Source organism: Ranitomeya imitator, chromosome 6 (genome assembly GCF_032444005.1).
Source record: "Ranitomeya imitator isolate aRanImi1 chromosome 6, aRanImi1.pri, whole genome shotgun sequence".
NCBI lineage: Eukaryota > Metazoa > Chordata > Amphibia > Anura > Dendrobatidae > Ranitomeya > Ranitomeya imitator.
This window is the reverse complement of record NC_091287.1, coordinates 86,558,004-86,578,299: the sequence shown is the minus strand read 5'-3', so window position 1 is coordinate 86,578,299 and position 20,296 is coordinate 86,558,004. Positions and strand designations below refer to the sequence as shown.

The following is a 20,296-nucleotide window of genomic DNA, read 5'->3' as shown; positions in this document are numbered from 1 at the left end:
GTCAGCGGGATGGCAGAAGTGACTATTAAAATGATCTTTTACTGTGAAACGCCAAAGTGACTCATAATCTCAATTTTGGCTCCTTTGTGCTAAATTGCGTTAAAGTGTGACCTGACAACTAGGACTAAGGTTCTCATCACCCAAATTATTAGTCAGTGTGATCCTTCACTCACCATTTACATCCATTATACAAAAAATCTGTCAGTCAAATGGAAATTGCCCCCCAAAAAGTCTACAAATGGAATTTCTGGATTGGCTTCTTTTACAAAGAATGTGGCAAGGTCCTTTTAAAGGTTCTGTATTGACTTTTAGGATTCCTACTTCCAATAGATGGTGTACTGTCCTTTTACTGTCTGAAGAAATTACTTGCAGCTTTTATTAGAAACACAATGACGTTAGTGTGAACGGTGTCTTATTCACATGTACAGTTGTATCTTGTGTGTTTCTTCTGTGCATGCCTTCAGATCCTTGCAAAATTTTTTGGCAAGTATGAATAGTTTGTTATATAAAATCTACATCACATGACCATGTGCGGACAAGATGCTATTAAAGGAGTTCTCCTAGAATGTAATAATATGTCCCCAGTTATGTTATTAAAAAAGCAGCCTGTCCTGGTTACTAGTGATGAGCGAGTATACTGGTTGCTCGTGTTTTCCCGAGCACGCTCGGGGGGGCGGTCTCCGAGTATTTGTAACAGCTCTGGTGATTTACGGCTGCATGATTTACGGCTGCTAGCCAGCCTGAGTAGATGTGGGGGTAGCCTGGTTGCTAGGGAATCCCCACATGTATTCAGGCTGTCTATCAGGTGTAAATCATGCAGCTGAGGCAACGAAAACTAAATCTTTCAGCACTTACAAATACTCTGAGACCACCCGAGCGTGCTCGGAAAAACCCAAGCAACGAGTATACTCTCTCATCACTACTAGTTACATGTCAGGACTCGCTGCAATGTGGAGAAAAGTGGCTACCGAGACCTGTGTCTCAACTCACAGAGGAGCTGTATCTTAAGTACACATAACAGTGAGCTGAGGAGAAGGGCCCGTGACAGGAGAGCAAAAAAAAATCTCCGCTGACTGTGCATAGAGGACTGAGGCTGGAGAAAAATCTCCTTTGTACTCAGTCAGCCAAGGAGAAGATTTATGATACTGCTCCTCTGTCAGTTGAGACATAGGTCTCGGGAGCTGAGTTTCTTTATACTGCTGCCTGTCCTGACACGTGATTAGGACAGGTTACCAATTGAATTGTGACTTGGTCATTTTATTACATTCTTAGAGAACCCATTTAAAGGGGTTGACCGACCTTTGTAACCAGTCTGCGATCACCCTATTCTCTGGTGCCAGCAGCCGGCATGAGACCCTGAGTAATCGATTTTCATACATGCTGTTACCTGCTGCCTAGACGTGCACAGCTTCACTCAGTGCAAGTGTATTGAGAGAGAATGGACACGTCTAGTCAAAATGTGGCCGGGGTATGGAAATGTCATACTTGCGGTCAAATAACCGTCCGCTCCTGGCACCGAAGAGTCCTCACAGCGTGTAGTGTGTGCGTTGTGAGGATCACTAGTCTGCAGTCGCATAGAGCGCCTGCAGACTTGTACCCTAAGGTCGGCCTTTAAGGAAATTGCTGTTCATGCCATTGCTTCTGTTAACTTTCCTGCTTGTGTGATTTTAATTTTGTCAGGAAATGTTTTTTTTTTTTGTTTTCAGGTTTTGTAGCTGCAGACATTATCCATGTAGTTATCATAATATATCAGCATGAGGTTAAGGGTACCGTCACACAGTGCAATTTTCATCGCTACAACGGTACGATCCGTGACGCTCCAGCATTGTAACAATATCGCTCCAGCGTCGTAGACTGCTGTCACACTTTGCAATCTACGACGCTGGAGCGATAATTTCATGACGTATGTGCGATGTAGAAGCCGTTGGTTACTATGCGCACATCGTATACGATATATGTTACACCATGCGATCATGCCGCCACAGCGGGACACTAGACGACGAAAGAAAGTTTCAGACGATCTGCTACGACGTACGATTCTCAGCGGGGTCCCTGATCGCAGGAGCGTGTCAGACACAGCGAGATCGTAACTATATCGCTCGAACGTCACGAATCATGCCGTCGTAGCGATCAAAATTGCACTGTGTGATGGTACCCTAAGAATGATTCCTTCTGTCTTGGTAATGCAGGCTCGTCATTATCAGGAACTATCACTTAATCCTCCACTATGTGCTTTACAGTAAATCCCTGCTATAAGGATTAAGCATTTATTATTCTTTGTTCTTTTCTTCCAGAAAACCTTGTGTGATGTTGTTCTTATGGTGCAAGATCGAAAGATCCCAGCACACCGTGTAGTCCTGGCAGCTGCCAGCCATTTTTTTAACCTTATGTTTACCAGTAAGTTAGAACCTATTATATCTACCAACCTTATCATGCTCCGTTTATGCCCAGTACTCTGAATTCAGGCTATGGCATCTTGCCCTGTTATATAATAAGCGTTCCCTGCTTTGCATACCTTGGGAAAAGGCACCGTCTGTGGTTGTATAAAAGAACAGCAGGGTCTATTCTATGTACTAAGCTCTCTCATAAATATAGTGAAATATAAATATGTATGTGTGTATGTACTAGATGGTGGCACGATTCTAACGCATCGGGTATTCTAGAATATGCATGTCCACGTAGTCCATTGCCCAGCCACGTAGTCTATTGCCCAGCCACGCAGTCTATTGTCCAGCCACGTAGTATATTGTAGTAATATTTTTTTTTTTTTCTAGCAAACATGATTGAATCAAAATCTTTCGAGGTTGAGCTGAAAGATGCAGAACCGGACATCATAGAGCAGCTTGTGGAGTTTGCGTACACTGCCAGGTACTGTCTGTGATTTCTACACTGCAAGCATTTGTTTTATAGATCATACAAGGCTGGGTTGACACTGGTAGTTTTACAGTCAGATTTTATTCTTTGTTGAAAAAGCCAAAAAAATAGGAATGTAAGGCAAGGTTCACAATGACAATTCGAGTTTTGTTTTCCAGTTCCATTATATGAAGAAACAAAAACCTTTTTTTTTTTTTTAAATTTACGATATTCCATATTATTGAGGTTTATGGCAAATGGACATAAGCAGAAAGCTTTACTTAGAACTATAGAAGTCCATTTGCATCCACGTTGGTGTCTTTTGTGTGAATCTAGCCTCTAATACCTTGTTTTGTTGTGACTTTTAAAGGGACAGAGTCACCCAATTGGCTAAGAGGCACTACATGGTGGCAGCAGTGATACCTCTTGACATACTTAAGGTACCGTCACATTAAGCGACGCTGCAGCGATCCAGACAACGATCCCGATCGCTGCAGCGTCGCTGTTTGGTCGCTGGAGAGCTGTCACACAGACAGCTCTCCAGCGACCAACGATGCCGGTCCCCTGGTAACCAGGGTAAACATCGGGTTACTAAGCGCAGGGCCACGCTTAGTAACCCGATGTTTACCCTGGTTACCAGCGTAAACGTAAAAAAAAAAAACACTACATACTTACCTTCCGGTGTCTGTCCCCCAGCGCTGTGCTTCTCTGCACTGTCAGCGCCGGCCAGCCGGAAAGCACAGCGGTGACGTCACCGCTGTGCTCTGCTTTCCGGCTGGCCGGCGTTCACAGTGCAGAGAAGCAGAGCGCCGGGGACAGACAGCGGAAGGTAAGTATATAGTGTTTTGGTTTTTTTTTTACGTTTATGCTGGTAACCATGGTAAACATCGGGTTACTAAGCGCGGCCCTGCGCTTAGTAACCCGATGTTTACCCTGGTTACCAGTGAAGACATCGCTGAATCGGCGTCACACACGCCGATTCAGCGATGTCTGCAGGAGGTCCAGCGACGAAATAAAGTTCTGGACTTTCTGCTCCGACCAACGACATCACAGCAGGATCCTGATCGCTGCTGCCTGTCAAACTCAACGATATCGCTAGCCAGGACGCTGCAACGTCACGGATCGCTAGCGATATCGTTCAGTGTGACGGTACCTTTAGAGGTTGTCCACTACTTTATCACTGATGACCTATCTTTAGGATAGGTCGTCACTGTCTGATCGGTCAGGGTCCGATACCTGGGATCTCCGCTGTTCTTTGTGTTGGTTGTTGGCTACTGCCTGCTGGAGCTTCTCCGTCTTCTGATAGTGGCTGCGGCAGGAGACTACACATCCGCATCATATTGATTTGAATAGGAGGCGGTTATGTAGTACCCAGTCATGGTCACTATCAGAAGTCGAGCAGTGTTGTCACCAACACTGAGAACAGCTGATGGGCGGGAGTGCCAGGTGTGAGACGTCGACCGATCATACATGGATGACATCAGGATAGGTGATTAGTGATAAAGTAGTGGACAGGACAACATCCTTAAGTTTGGGGCAGCACTCAAAAAAATCACATCCTGTAAACTATCCTTATAAAGTATTAATAAAAATACTTTTAATTATATGATATTTGTATCAAATATTTTAAATTAGAACATTTGTAAGGCCCCAGGAATGATGCTGTCCGTTATTATATATGGTACTCTGGGTCGTGACTCTTACAGGGGTTGTTCACTTTGAAATTAAATGCAATTAGTTTTGCATCTTTAAAAGTTTTGGGCACCTAAACATAACCTTGCATAGTAATGTTAGATGATCATTCAGATCAATGAATGTTAGGAGAACTCGGATTGCTGGGGGCTGACCTCTGGGACCACCAACAATCCTAGATCGGGGCTCTGTTGAATGTCACAGATGTGATCAACATCCCATTGCCTGGTTAACTTCCAGATAAAGCTAAGCTCTGCACTCTGCTGTTCCTGCCAGTCCCATCAAAAGTAAATGGATCGGACCTCAGTCATGCGTCATCACCTGTGCCCCCTTGAAGGTGGGGCTCTGCAAAACCTAGTTCCCAAGATCCAGACCCTAAATGCTGGGAGTCACAGCAGTCTGCTCCACCAGTGATCAATTTTAGTAATCCCTCTATTTTATAGATATGGGAAAAATTTTGATTTTGGATCAACCTTTACGACCCTTCCTTTCCCCCAATGCATACCAGAGCAAAGTTATCTGAACCCGCTGTTTCCTTCGGCACTGTTTGGCTATCTAAGTGTATGGGGTTTTCCTGATTCTCCCCCAAAGGATAATGTTGGTGAACATATGGATTGCATGTTAATTTTAATGCCCAATGACTGTTCTCAGGGAGCAGAAGACGCCACCAGAGGTGGAGCAGGATGAACAGCTGTCGGCTTAAAGGGAGTCTGTCACCCCAAAAATCGTATATGAGATAAGGCCACCAGCACCAGGGGCTTATCTACAGCATTCTGTAATGCATTCTGTAATGCTGTAGATAAGCCCCCGATGTAACCTCAAAGGTAAGAAAAGCTGGTTATGGTAAACTCACCCAGGGGCGGTCCGGGTCAGATGGGCGTCGCGGTCCGGTCCAGCGCTTCCCATCTTCATACGATGTCATCCTCTTCTTGTCTTCCTGCCGCAACTCCAGCGTACTGATTTGCCCTGTTGAGGGCAGAGCAAAGTACTGCAATGCGCAGGCGCTGGGCCTCTCTGACCTTTCCTGGCGCCTGCGCACCGCAGTACTTTGCGCTGCCCTCAACCGGGCAAATCAGTACGCCGGAGCTGCGGCGTGAAGAGGACGTCATCGTATGAAGATGGGAGGTGCCGGACCGCGACGCCCATTAGACCGGACCGCCCCTGGGTGAGTATAATATAACCTGTTTTTCTTACCTTTCAGGTTACATCGGGGGCTTATCTACAGCATTACAGAATGCTTTTCCTCATAGTTTGTAAGCTTGCGAGCAGGGCCCTCATTCCTCCTGGTATCTGTTTTGAACTGTATTCCTGTTATGCTGTAATGTCTATTGTCTGTGCAAGTCCCCTCTATAATTTGTAAAGCGCTGCGGAATATTGGCGCTATATAAATAAACATTATTATTATTATTAATGCATTACAGAATGCTGTAGGTAAGCCCCTGATGCCGGTGGCCTTCTCATATACCATTTTTGGGGTGACAGATTCTCTTTAACAATTGTTTGGTCCCTAGATATTATAAGTGTATGAGGGCATGTAATGTAGTGTTAGGCCCCTTTAACAGCTTTTTGCCATCAGTCGCAATCCGTCGAATTTTTTGAAAAAAACGGATCCGTCGGATCTGTTTTTTTCTCATAGACTTGTATTAGCAACGGATGTTGCATCCGTCGTTCGCAGGATCCATAGAAAATTAATTGTCCAGCAGCCGGAGACAATGGACAAAGTAACGTTTTTTGTGTTCGTTGTTTGCTAGAATGGAAGCCTATGGCGCCGGATCCGTCAAATGACGGAATCCGGCGACAAATTCTGTTTTGTTTTTTTTTTGTGTTTTTTTAAGCTGTGCATACTCCAATCCAATTAGCCAGATCTGCTATTCGGATCCGTCCAAAAAATGGATCCATCGCAGCAGTTTTTCACAATCTGCGATGGATCCGTCGAGGCAACGAATTGTGACTGGCGGCAAAAAACTGATGTGTGAAAGGGGCCTTACTCTGTAAATACATGCTTGCTTAGAGTCTTACAGACTGAGATCTACGTTTTGCAGCAATTTTCTGCTCTGTCCAATGCACGGATCTTTCCTCTGATCTCCATATGCTCTAATAAGCCATATGGAAAGCGATGTCATAGCTCATCTTCAAGGGAACCTGTCACCCCCCCTCAGGCGTTTGTAACTAAAAGAGCCACCTTGTGCAGCACTAATGCTGCATTCTGACAAGGTGGCTCTTTTAGTTGTGCTGCCTGGCACTGCTGAAATAAACGTTTATAAAATGCACACCCTCATACTGTGAAATCGCCAGGGAGGCGGGTCTTTCCCTCCTAAGCCAGACGCCTCCCAGCCGTCTCTCCGGGCCTGTGCGCGCCGGGCACCACCACCTCTTGCTTCATTATCGTCCCGACGCCTGCGCATTAAGTTTTTTCTGGGCATGCGCAGTTGCGCTGCCCTTCGTACTTACAACGCAGGTCCCGGGGACGATAATGCAGCAAGAGGAGGCAGCACCCGGCGCGCACAGTTCCGGAGTGACGGCTGTGCTGCGTCTGATTAGGAAGGAAAGTCCCGTCCCCGGGACGATATCAGGGTAAGAGGGGGCACATTTTATAAGCGTTTATTTCAGCGTGTGCAGGGAGCATAACTAAAAGAGCCACCTTGTCAGAATGCAGCATTAGTGCTGCACAAGGTGGCTCTTTTAGTTACAAACGCCTGAGGGGGGTGACAGGTTCCCTTTAAATTAGCACCTCCCAGTCTATAGAGCCAATGTATTTCTGTCTTCTTAACAGTACAACAGAACATTATTTGTTGAATGCATTTGCATCATCAGTGTATTTTACAGGATTCCTAATTTAATGTATTTCTATTGACTTATTGCCTTCTCATTTTAATTGTTCACTACACAGAATAGCCCCAGTATTATTGTTCAACCTTCAAGTGTAGCTCCTATTTATGTAACAAAATGGATTTAATTTTTGTCTATCTTCTGCAAACCTATCTGCCATTAAGAAGATGTGTTCATACAGCCCTTAAAGGGACCATGTCTGTGCATTAATGCTGCTCGAACCACCGTGTTATTGCAGCCATATATGTTGTACTCAGAATACACTGAGGAATTAGAGAAAACATACTTTGAAAAGCCAGGACGATGATTAGTCTGAAGCCGGTCTCTGGCAGCTTCTTCCCTCCCTGGACCTCTATACTGACAGGACTCCTACTATGTGTGGGGAATACCTGTCCATCTAGGGGAGAGGGCCGGGGAGAACTGAACGGAAACTGGCCTTTTTGACTAGTCATTTGTCACTTTCCTTTCAAAATGTTTCTCTGAAATTCTGCAGCGTTCCATAGTAGGACATTCCTGCAATAACGCAGCCCATGTTTTATTTATATTGCTCGTGGTTCGGGCAAAATTAATCTACTATCAAGTTCCATTTAATTCTTATTTAGATGCTCTATCCCACTTCTGGGGGTCCCCATTATTGAAAAGTTATATTTCAGTGACCTTTGTATCCATGAATGCATTTAATTCTTTCATTGTATTCCTAATCGGAATAACTTTTATTTTTAGAATCTCAGTAAATAGCAACAATGTCCAGTCTTTATTAGACGCAGCTAATCAATACCAGATAGAGCCGGTCAAAAGGATGTGTGTTGATTTCTTAAAGGAACAAGTGGATGCTTCAAACTGCTTGGGTAAGCTTATAAAAGCGAAAAAAAAATTACAAAGAGTGAAATTTTTTTCTGCTGTGGATCTTCACATTGCCACAAGCATTTTCAGTTGACGATTGTTGGGAATGAGCATTGATATAAAAGAGGATACCAATCACCAAACCAATTAGCAAAACGCTCACGTTGGGAAAATGATTTTTAATCATTGTCCTTTGCAAAACCTTGTCCTTTGTAACCGTATGATCCATTACTGATCTTTCTGTGCACATAAGTGCGGTCAGCCTGCTTAACCCATTTACGACCAATGATTGACATAGCACGTCGTGAACGGGTGTCAGTTTCCGCATCATGACATGCTATGTGCATCATGCATTTAAACTGTCGCTGTGCGTAAACACGCACTAACAGTTGAGTGCCGACAGCTGAGCAGCACGAGAAGTGCGGTGACCCGTGCCATCAGTCCCCATACTCGGGACGCTGTGATCGGTCCGTAAATCTGACGACCCCAAATCACAAAAAAAGAATTCTGAATTGCTTGGTTTTGTTCATTCTGCCTCCAAAAATCAAAATAGAAAGCGATCAAAAAAATGTAATGTGCCTGAAAATGGTGGCAATAAAAATGTCAACTCGTTGCGCAAAAAACAAGCCCTGATGTTACTCTGTTGGCAGAAATATGGAAAAATTATAGCTCTCAAAATATGGCGATGCAGTAAAAAGTGTCTTTTAGTGTGTGATAGCTGCCAAACATGAAAAACTTTATAAATCTGGTATCGTTGTAATGGCATCGACCCGAAGGTTAAAGTTTTATAATCACGAATACCGCACAAGGAACTTTGTAAACCGTAAATAAAACCAATTCTTCACCTGCTGTTGATTTGTTCTTTCTGCCTCCCAAAGATCGCAGTAAGACTTTGCTCATATTTATCCTGCACTGAGGGCTTAAATCCGGGTTTCCTTGTAAATCTCTGAAATACGTGATTCAGACTGAACCCCAGCAGAAGATTCCCTATAATGAGGCAGATGGAGGCACTGTGGGCACCATAGGACCTGTGATCCGGCAGTGTCCGTCTTATTAAACGTGCATAAAAGCGCAGTGTGCCTCAGTTTTGTGCACTTCTGAAAATGCATAACAGAGATCAGACAGAGTCCAGAGAAGATCTGCTGCCTCATTATAGTGAATGGATCTCTTGGGGGTTTAATCTGAATCACGTCACTCAGAGATTTAGATGGAAACCCCGATATAAGTGCTCATCATAGAGCGCCGTATAAATGTGATTCCAGATGTTGTGTAAAGTGTTTCTAACAATAGCTTCAACTCAAGCCACAAAAATAGCAAGTCCTCACTCAGATCCGTCATCTGTTAAAGGAAATAAAGGGGGCTTCCACGTTACTGGTAGCACAAAGGCTCCGGTAAAGCTATATAGCTCCTCACCCCCCACCAAAAGAGATTCAGCAAGTTCTGCACTCCCAAATGCCCTCTCCCAGTGTGCCTAAATCACATATACTGTCCACATGTTTGGCAGGGGTATAGTTTCCAAAAGGGGTCACTTGAGGGGGGATTCTGCTCTTCTAGCACTTAGGGACTCTGTATATGGAGTCTGTAAACTACTCTTGGAAAATCTGGGCTCCAGGAGGCAAATAGCGCTCCGTCCCTCCGGAGTCTCACCGTATGGCTAAGCAGTACTGTACAACCACAGAAAATGTGGGACAAATTTTGGTGCCATTTCCGTGTGTGAAAATGTAGAATGTGGGGTTTAAACTATTTTTTTTTTTAAATATTCCTTTAGTATCCGAACAAGAAAAATGTTTGGCATCATTAAAAGTGAATGTGTGATAAAACCTGAAAATGTGCCTGGTTATGAACTGGTTAAAGAGGGTTAGGTGTAGGCATCGTGCAGCTGCCCTATAGTTTATGAACACCAGTAGTGAGCAGAGCTAGTTTCCTGGACTCCAGGCAGGACGTATAACCTCATCCGCTCCGTGTGATACCGAGTCTGATGCTCAGACATGATATTCTCCAGTCCCCGCTGTCAGCTGTTGTGACTTTTATGCTTTGTGAAGTGAGATAAAGGCGTCCATCGTGTTCTTGATGTGTTGTAGGTATTAGTGTCCTGGCAGAATGTCTTGATTGTCCAGAGCTGAAGTCTACCGCAGATGATTTCATTCACCAACATTTCACAGAAGTATATAAAACTGATGAATTTTTGCAGTTGGATGTGAAGCGTGTTACCCACCTTCTAAACCAGGATACATTGACTGTTCGTGCTGAAGACCAGGTACCAGGCTTATATTGCTGATGTATGAGAATGCTTGGTCTGGGGGAAATTGTGTGTAAATGGGTTAGTAACTGGCTTAGTAATAGAAAGCAGAGGGTGGTTATAAATGGTATAGTCTCTAACTGGGTCGCTGTGACCAGTGGGGTACCGCAGGGGTCAGTATTGGGACCTGTTCTCTTCAACATATTCATTAATGATCTGGTAGAAGGTTTACACAGTAAAATATCGATATTTGCAGATGATACAAAACTATGTAAAGCAGTTAATACAAGAGAAGATAGTATTCTGCTACAGATGGATCTGGATAAGTTGGAAACTTGAGCTGAAAGGTGGCAGATGAGGTTTAACAATGATAAATGTAAGGTTATACACATGGGAAGAAGGAATCAATATCACCATTACACACTGAACAGGAAACCACTGGGTAAATCTGACAGGGAGAAGGACTTGGGGATCCTAGTTAATGATAAACTTACCTGGAGCAGCCGGTGCCAGGCAGCAGCTGCCAAGGCAAACAGGATCATGGGGTGCATTAAAAGAGGTCTGGATACACATGATGAGAACATTATACTGCCTCTGTACAAATCCCTAGTTAGACCGCACATGGAGTACTATGTCCAGTTTTGGGCACCGGTGCTCAGGAAGGATATAATGGAACTAGAGAGAGTACAAAGGAGGGCAACAAAATTAATAAAGGGGATGGGAGAACTACAATACCCAGATAGATTAGCGAAATTAGGATTATTTAGTCTAGAAAAAAGACGACTGAGGGGCGATCTAATAACCATGTATAAGTATATAAGGGGACAACACAAATATCTCGCTGAGGATCTGTTTATACCAAGGAAGGTGACGGGCACAAGGGGGCATTCTTTGCGTCTGGAGGAGAGAAGGTTTTTCCACCAACATAGAAGAGGATTCTTTACTGTTAGGGCAGTGAGAATCTGGAATTGCTTGCCTGAGGAGGTGGTGATGGCGAACTCAGTCGAGGGGTTCAAGAGAGGCCTGGATGTCTTCCTGGAGCAGAACAATATTGTATCATGCAATTATTAGGTTCTGCAGAACGACGTAGATCTGGGGATTTATTATGATGGAATATAGGCTGAACTGGATGGACAAATGTCTTTTTTCGGCCTTACTAACTATGTTACTATGTTATGATGTCTACACCAGGATTGCCATCTGTCAGCTCACACACGGTGCATGGCCAGAGTTAGCTAATTTATTCTGCAATATATGTATCACTTATCTTCAGGTTTCATTTCTGCTTTTTCAAATCGCCTGTAAGAATGTTTTAACTGTGATTTTTACATAGGTATCCAGAAATAATAAAAATGCTGGCAGCACTAGTCTATGCTATTCTTTCTGTATAAAGTTTTATTACATAAACTTTATTTATACACTTTATTATATAAAGTGCTGTAGATTAAAGGGAATCAGACAGCGGATTCATTCTACCTGATCCAAGGTAAGCATGTATCAGGCCGTGGCTGCATGATTTCATCCACATATCCATCTGTATATATTAAACATAGTTTAATGGCTGCTGGAGACAGTCTTATGGGAGAATAGTCAGACAGGCAGGTCCTCTGCGGCTTTCTTTTGCCCGCTGTCCTGGAGTGATAGGTCTCTCCCTGCATGCGAGTATGGGAAGAAACCTATCACTCTTGGGGAGCTGTCCAGGAGACTGCCAGGAACCCACCTTCACGACCAGCCTCCAGCTCGGCCCAGTACCCGGAGACTGTTAGGCTATATGCACACGTTCAGGATTTTTTTTGTGTTCTTCGCTTTTTTTTCCAGTGGTTTTCCACATAAAAAAGGCTAAAAAAAATGCTTACATTAAAGGAAACCTGTCACTCCGAAAATCGCGGGTGAGGTAATCCCACCGGCATCAGGGGCTTATCTACAGCATTCTGTAATGCTGTAGATAAGCCCCCGATGTTACCTGAAAGAGGAGAAAAAGACGTTATATTATACTCACCCAGGGGCGGTCCCGCTGCTGGTCAGGTAAGATGGGCGTCTCCGGTCTGCTGCGGCGTCTCCCATCTTCATTACAAGACGTCCTCTTCTGATCTTCAGCCACGGCTCTGGCGCAGGCGTACTTTGCTCTGCCCTCTTGAGGGCAGAGGATAGTACTGCAGTGCGCAGGCGCCGGAAAGGTCAGAGACCCGGCGCCTGCGCACTGCAGTACTTTGTCTGCCCTCAACAGGGCAGAGCAAAGTACGCCTGCGCCGGAGCCGTGGCTGAAGATCAGAAGAGGACGTCTTGTAATGAAGATGGGAGGCGCCGCAGCAGACCGGAGACGCCCATCCGACCTGACCAGCAGCGGGACCGCCCCTGGGTGAGTATAATATAACGTCTTTTTCTCCTCTTTCAGGTAACGTCGGGGGCTTATCTACAGCATTACAGAATGCTGTAGATAAGCCCCTGATGCCGGTGGGCTTACCTCACCCGCGATTTTTGGGGTGACAGGTTCCCTTTAAGCATCCTATTATTAAAATGCAATCTGCAATTTTTGTGCACATGTTGCGTTTTTTTCCTGCAAAAAAAAACGCATCTCCTGATTTCCCACTATATAATATAGTAGTGGAAAGCTCCGGAAAAATCTGCATTAAAAAAACGCAAAAAAAGCGATTAAAAACGCGAGCGGATTTCTTGCAGAAAAAGTCTTTTTTGTTCAGGAAATTTCTGCCAAGAAGCCTGAACGTGTGCACATAGCCTTAGACTTTGTTTTCCTCTGAAACGCCACAGCTTTTCGGAGTTATACGTACTTAACTGAAATCATGCAATGTCTGATACACATTGCCCCTGGATCGGGCTGCCTGTATCCTCTGTCTGGTTCCCTTTTAATATGGTGTAATCTAAAAAATGTATGTACTTTCCATTTATTTGTTTTAGGTTTATGATGCGGCGGTGAGATGGTTAAAATATGATGAACCAAACAGACAACCATTTATGGTGGATATTCTTGCAAAAGTCCGATTTCCTCTCATTTCTAAAAATTTTCTGAGTAAAACGGTGCAATCAGAATTTCTAATCCAGGATAACCCAGAATGCCTTAAGATGGTCATCAGTGAGTGAAACCTTTGTTTGCACAGTACATGACAGAATGTTGTGAAACAACACACCACGTGTATGTTTTAGTTAAAGCTGCGTTTTTTTGGGGATTTTAAGCTTGTTTTTGTATAACTGCTATGTAGCATGTTCTCTTATTATGTGTGGGGTATATTTTACTTTGTTTGGCTAAGTAGGTTACTCAAGTGATGAGATCACCTAAACCCATTAATGCAGTAAAAAATAATTTGTAGTTACTGCTTAAATTACATGTATATCATTGTAATTGCAGAGGAACAGGTTTCGGATCCTGGCCTTTCAGGCTGAGATCGCACAAGCGTATTTAATGGTCTGTATGTGAATCACAGTGTCCAATTGACCATGGACCATGTCCCAAATCGCAGCCTTATACTTGTATATGTGTCTGTAAGGTCAGGTTGGGAGATGCACGATCAGTCAGGACATTACAGTCCATACCGTGAAATTCCCTTGTATGAAATCTGCCTTATCAACACAGAATATTTAGTTATGTTGGCCCAGAGTAGGGGCTGACATTGTCAATCACACTCCCTCTGCCCACCCAACAGTATTTTGGCAGAGTTTTCTAGTGGTGGCAAAGTACGCTAGCGAACATTTTGGGGAAAAAAATATAAAAATTCAACATGCCTTAAATGTCAAAAATGCCTTTTTTTGGATGGATGATGGGAACCAAACCTTCATTAGGCACCTGGCTTCCCTGACAATCCAACATATGTGTGCTTATGCTCCTTGGGTTTAATGGGGTGACAGTGTGGGCACCCAACCACTTTCAGGCAGGTGTCAGCTGTACGTTAATACCTTTCATGTGCTGTACGTTACATGGGTTAAAGTTACATCATGGTTACCTGACTTCCACGTATCTTGTTTTGTGTAGGTGGGATGCGATATCACCTGTTGTCTCCCGAGGATAGAGAAGAACTAGCAGATGGTACAAGACCTCGGAGAAAGAAACATGATTATAGGATTGCTTTATTTGGAGGCTCCCAGCCTCAGTCCTGTCGATACTTTAATCCTAAAGTATGTTCTTTTTATTATATATGTATATATTGCTTTAAAATGACCAGAGCTGTTAACTATCGTGAAGAAACTGTTACGTCACTTTAATTCTTGAAGGCTTTGTCCAGGTTTGGTAGTAAACCAGGGTTCCCCACTCTATCTATACATATTATCACTGCTTATTGAGCTCAAACTTCAGAAGATCCATGCAAACTAGGAGCAGTTGCATATGTCCTGAGTAAGGGTACCGTCACACAGTGCCATTTTGATCGCTACGACGGTACGATTCGTGACGTTCCAGCGATATCCATACGATATCGCTGTGTCTGACACGCAGCAGCGATCAGGGACCCTGCTGAGAATCGTACGTCGTAGCAGATCGTTTGGAACATTCTTTCGTCGCTGGATCTCCCGCTGTCATCGCTAGATCGGTGTGTGTGACACCGATCCAGCGATGTGTTCGCTTGTAACCAGGGTAAACATCGGGTTACTAAGCGCAGGGCCGCGCTTAGTAACCCGATGTTTACCCTCGTTACCAGCTTAAAAAAAAACCAAACACTACATACTTACATTCCGGTGTCCGTCAGGTCCCTTGCCGTCTGCTTCCCGCACTGTGACTGCCGGCCGTAAAGTGAAAGCAGAGCACAGCGGTGACGTCACTGCTGTGCTGTGCTTTCACTTTACGGCCGGCAGTCAGTGAGTGCGGGAAGCAGACGGCAAGGGACAGACACCGGAATGTAAGTATGTACTGTTTTTTTTTTTTTTTTTACGCTGGTAACCAGGGTAAACATCGGGTTACTAAGCGCGGCCGTGCGCTTAGTAACCCGATGGTTACCCGGGGACCTCGGCATCGTTGGTCGCTGGAGAGCTGTCTGTGTGACAGCTCTCCAGCGACCACACTACGACTTACCAACGATCACGGCCAGGTCGTATCGCTGGTCGTGATCGTTGGTAAATCGTATAGTGTGACGGTACCCTAACACACTGGGGTGGTGTGGCTTAGAGCCTTGGGGGTGTTGGCTGGCGTAAAAGGTACTGCTGGGCATCTCGATGACATACCCTATTATTAGGCGTAGCACTGCATGGGAAAGGACCCACTTAAAGATGTTGCAGTGGGCTTATACATTTTGATAAAAATGTTAGCTCAGAACTTAGTGTTTTTAATTTTTATGTTTGGATGTGTGGTCCAAGTCCTTTTCTACAGTTGTGATGGTTAATATCATGTGACCAGGGGAATAAAGTGCTTTTATCTTCCTATATATAGTATCTTCAAACCCATTGCTATTGGGAAGGATTTACTTTCTTGACACTCTGATTTGCTCATCTTTTACAATTGAAGTATACAGAAATTTCTTGATGAGGCTTACAATTGTATCTATAATATGATTTTTTTTTTTATCCCTTATATTAGGATTATAATTGGTCTGATATCCGATGTCCCTTTGAGAAGCGCCGGGATGCAGCATGTGTATTTTGGGACAACGTTGTCTATATTTTGGGTGGTTCTCAGCTGTTTCCTATAAAGAGAATGGACTGCTACAATGTAGTGAAAGATTCCTGGTACTCCAAGCTGGGGCCTCCGACGCCCAGAGACAGCCTTGCTGCCTGTGCTGCGGAAGGGAAGATCTACACATCAGGAGGCTCTGAAGTGGGTGAGGACCACAGTTTAAAACTAAAGTTGAAAATATAGCAACCTACATAAGTCTATGAAATAAAAGTATTGGACGTCTGCTTTAAGTTCTTGCAGTCTGCTGTGATTTGAGGACTATCAGGTCCACTGTGTACAGAGTGTTCCCTTTGGAAAGGGTTCTTTGGATCAGTGAGGGTCACGCAGCCAGTAGCATCACCAATCTGTTAGATCCTGCCATGGCCTTACGCAAACATTGAATGGAGCTGAATTGCCCAGTTCCATTCAACGTCTAACGACCACTACCGAATGCTGCAGATAAGGTCCTGTTCTCTTGATATCGGTGTGGGTTGTGGGTCCGGCACCCCCGCTGATCAACTGTCTGGCAAAGGCCGGATGTAAACATTGAATCCGAGCTGAACTACGCAACTCCATTTCATGTGTAGCGGCTGCTGCCGGATGCTGCAGAACAATTATTATTCTCTTGACCTATAGGTAGAAACCCTATGAATTAGTGGAGAAATAATTTAAAGAGGACCAGTCACTTATAGGTTCAGGCTATGAAGACTCAGCGAGTCATAACTACTACTAAAGCCATCTATGTTTTACTAGAAGATTTAGAAACCTGTTCAGAGGTGGCAGGTGTCTCTTTAAGGCTGCATACATTATAGTGGCTAGTATTGTTCATCTTTATGATATATTTACATTATATTCTGACTCTTAAGTTCTCCCTTCCCCTATAATTCTTTTAAGGGAATTCTGCCTTGTACTTATTTGAATGCTATGACACCAGGACAGAAAGCTGGCACACAAAGCCCAGCATGCTTACCCAGCGCTGCAGCCATGGGATGGTGGAGGCTAATGGGCTGATCTACGTCTGTGGAGGAAGCTTGGGAAACAACGTTTCAGGAAGGGTGCTGAACTGCTGTGAAGTCTATGACCCAACTACAGAAACGTATGTATCCCCAGAAAATGTGCGGTGGAAGGAGGTGGACTTTGGGAGCCCTGTTCCTGCCATAGGCCAGAGTCTCAGCCGCTATCTCCCCTATCATCATATACTAGTAACATATTCACAAAATACATATTGTTTATGGGGAAATCCCTTTAAATTTTCACTTTTAAGCATCTTGTTGGATTTAGTTTTCAAATGTTTTGGATTTTTTTTCCTAATCTAGAACCGAATAATGGGGCACAGATCCCTCTAACAATAGAATTGCTCTCTGCCGCATAGTGTTACAGTGAAGGGGAATCTGTCGCTAGGTTTTGACCACCTAAGTTGAGGGCATCATAATATTGAGAAAGGGAACCTGATTCCAGCAATGTTTCACTTACTGGGCTGTTTGTCTTCATTTTGATAACATCACTCACCTTATACCTCATGCATTTAGGCAATTAGTGGCTCAGGTCCACTCTTTGTCTACCTTGCATACATTCTTGCAATTGGTATTACCAAGATTTATGATACGCAGGGTCTCCTGTTTTCTGCACTTGGCATTGCAGCCTTTGGCATTATTTAACCAATCTGTATTTTAAATCATTATATATAATAAAATGTATTTTTATGGCACATATACTAAGTTTTCTCTTTCATTAGCATTTAGCAAATATATGCTGCCTGGTATACAGCCATGGCCGAAAGTGTTGGCACCCTTGAAATTATTTCAGAAAATTTTGTATTTCTCCCAGAAAATTATTGCAATGACATATTTTTGTTATACACATGGTTATTTCCTTTCGTATATTGGAACACAAAAAAAAACACAGGGAAAAAAAAGGCAAATTGAACATAATTTCATACACTGCCCCAAAAACGGGTAGGACTAAATTGTCACCTTTGGTTTGGTGGGTAAACCATTTTATTTGAAGCATGTGATGCTTGTTCAAACTCACCAGTGGAAAGTAACAGGTGTGAGCAATGTGACACACACCTTGAACCAGATAAAAGCTGGAGAAGTTGACTCAGTCTAAGGCTGCCGTCACACTATCAGTATTTGGTCAGTATTTTACATCAGTATTTGTAAGCCAAAACCAGGAGTGGGTGATAAATACAGAAGTGGTGCATATGTTTCTATTATACTTTTTCACTAATTGTTCCACCCCTGGTTTTGGCTTAAAAATACTGATGTAAAATACTGACCAAATACTGCTAGTGTGACGGCAGCCTAAGCGTGGAGAACAGTAAGAGCAGAGGAAAACTGTCTTGAGAACTTGAGAACCACAATTGTTTAACAATCTCAAGATTACAAGTCCATCTCCAGATCTTTTTATGTTCTTTGTCCTCGGTGGGCAAAAGTATTCAAGACGTTTGCAACCCATGGCAGAGAAAAATTTGATAAAAGGTTGCAATGCAGATGGATATGCTGCCCCAATCAAGTTCCAAAGAAATTCAAGCTGTCCTGCAGGCTCAGGGTGCATCACTGTCAACGCAAACTATCCGTCGACATTTGAATGAAATCCTATGGTAGGAGACCCAGGAGGACCCCCCTACTGACACATTGTGACTGCAATGTCTGCCTGGCCAGATGTCTGACGTAACGGTCACAAGTGCTTCATATAAGTCTGTGAGACCCTCGCACTGGCTCTCATAGACTTACACTGAGTTGAGGCTTGCCACTTCCAGCAAACACTGGAAAGATCTGTCAGTTCACAACCTGTTGTAGACCGACCGGAGCGGTGCTGTTAGAAGGTGAAGGCAGCAGCTGGTTATAAGAGATTTCTGTAAATGTTCACAATATGCCATATTATCTTTCTCATTTATTCTTTTAGGTGGACTGAACTATGCCCAATGATAGAAGCTCGTAAAAACCATGGATTGGTTTTTGTGAAAGACAGAATATTTGCAATTGGTGGACAGAATGGTTTGGGTACGGTTTTGTTGATTTTTTTTTTTTTTTTTTTTAATATTAGGAACAACAGTTATACATTTAGCAGAGCTTGTAAGACACATTTCTGATATTATAAAGAAAGCAGCTCTAAGTAAGTGAATGTACCATAAGAAGCACCCCAAGTTTAGAGGAGGTAAAAAAATATTTTTAACCAGTCATCAGGCATATCAGGGGTAACAGGTGCGTCTTATAGTCCGAATGTAGCTAACCGGGGTAGGGGTGGCAGCGGCAGAGGACCAGGATAACGGGGGGCAGGGTCTTGGCTACATCATTTGACAGCAGGAGTGTGGGGCAATGCTGTGGACCAGGAGGAGAGGGGTGTTCCTGCGGTGCGAGGCAGGATTGGAGTCCCCACAGCGCACATTGCTCCCCCCTCAGTTTTCTGTAAAATGGAGACGTATGCGCAGATTAATAACTCGGCTTGCCATTTTCCTGAAGCCTTCTGTGAAGTCAATCTCCAGAGTTAACAATACAAACTCGTTGCTTCTTATCTATATTGGTCCTGATGAAACTGGTATATTATTTTGAAAATCTTTGTCAGAATAGCTGTATAATCCTGATGTTAAAGTTGTTATCCCAGAAACTATAATTTTTTAAACTCCATAGTTTCTCACTTTAGTTTCACAATAATTGTCTTTTAGTTGTTCAATGCTGCCCATGTGACCAGTGTGTGTATATGTATGTATATATGTGTAAACTACATTTCCCACATCCCCATGCTCGCCCCATTCAGACATTTCTCATATCCCCATGCTCGCCCCCATTCACACATTTCCCACATCCCCATTCTCACCCCCATTCACACACATTTCCGACATATCCATTCATAGGTAGGAAGCCACCATTATAGCAAGTATGAACGGAAATATTCAGGGTATGTGCACACGTCAGGATTTCTTGCAGAAATTTTCCTGACAAAAACCGGACATTTCTGCCAGAAACCCGCATGCGTTTTTACCGCGATTTTGACACGTTTTTTGGTGCGTTTTTTGGTGCGTTTTTTCCCAAATGCATAGAATTGCGGGAAAAACGCAGAAAATCCGCAAAAATAATGAACATGCTCATTTTTTTACCGTGATGCGTTTTTTTTGCGGAAAAAAACGCATCCATGTGCACAAAACATGCAGAATGCATTCTAAATGATAGAATGCATAATGTATGCGTTTTTAATGAGTTTTTAGCGCGAAAAAACCTGAACGTGTGCACATGGCCTCATACTTT

The 20,296-nt window shown here is 43.6% G+C and overlaps 1 protein-coding gene across 2 annotated transcripts in view; it reads left to right on the top strand.

Annotated features, from left to right (window-relative positions):
• The window catches only part of KLHL7 (kelch like family member 7), a 29,572-nt gene that overhangs the window by 4,476 nt on the left and 4,800 nt on the right, over window positions 1-20,296 (top strand). The window contains exons 2-10 of one of the 2 annotated variants that reach the window (XM_069729862.1): window positions 2,295-2,397; window positions 2,775-2,868; window positions 8,098-8,222; window positions 10,299-10,474; window positions 13,373-13,547; window positions 14,442-14,584; window positions 15,975-16,215; window positions 16,944-17,145; window positions 18,957-19,054. In XM_069729862.1, the coding sequence (XP_069585963.1) occupies window positions 2,295-2,397; window positions 2,775-2,868; window positions 8,098-8,222; window positions 10,299-10,474; window positions 13,373-13,547; window positions 14,442-14,584; window positions 15,975-16,215; window positions 16,944-17,145; window positions 18,957-19,054 (1,357 nt within the window). The remainder of the gene's footprint in view (window positions 1-2,294; window positions 2,398-2,774; window positions 2,869-8,097; window positions 8,223-10,298; window positions 10,475-13,372; window positions 13,548-14,441; window positions 14,585-15,974; window positions 16,216-16,943; window positions 17,146-18,956; window positions 19,055-20,296) is intronic. The other variant, XM_069729863.1, reaches the window with a different exon arrangement.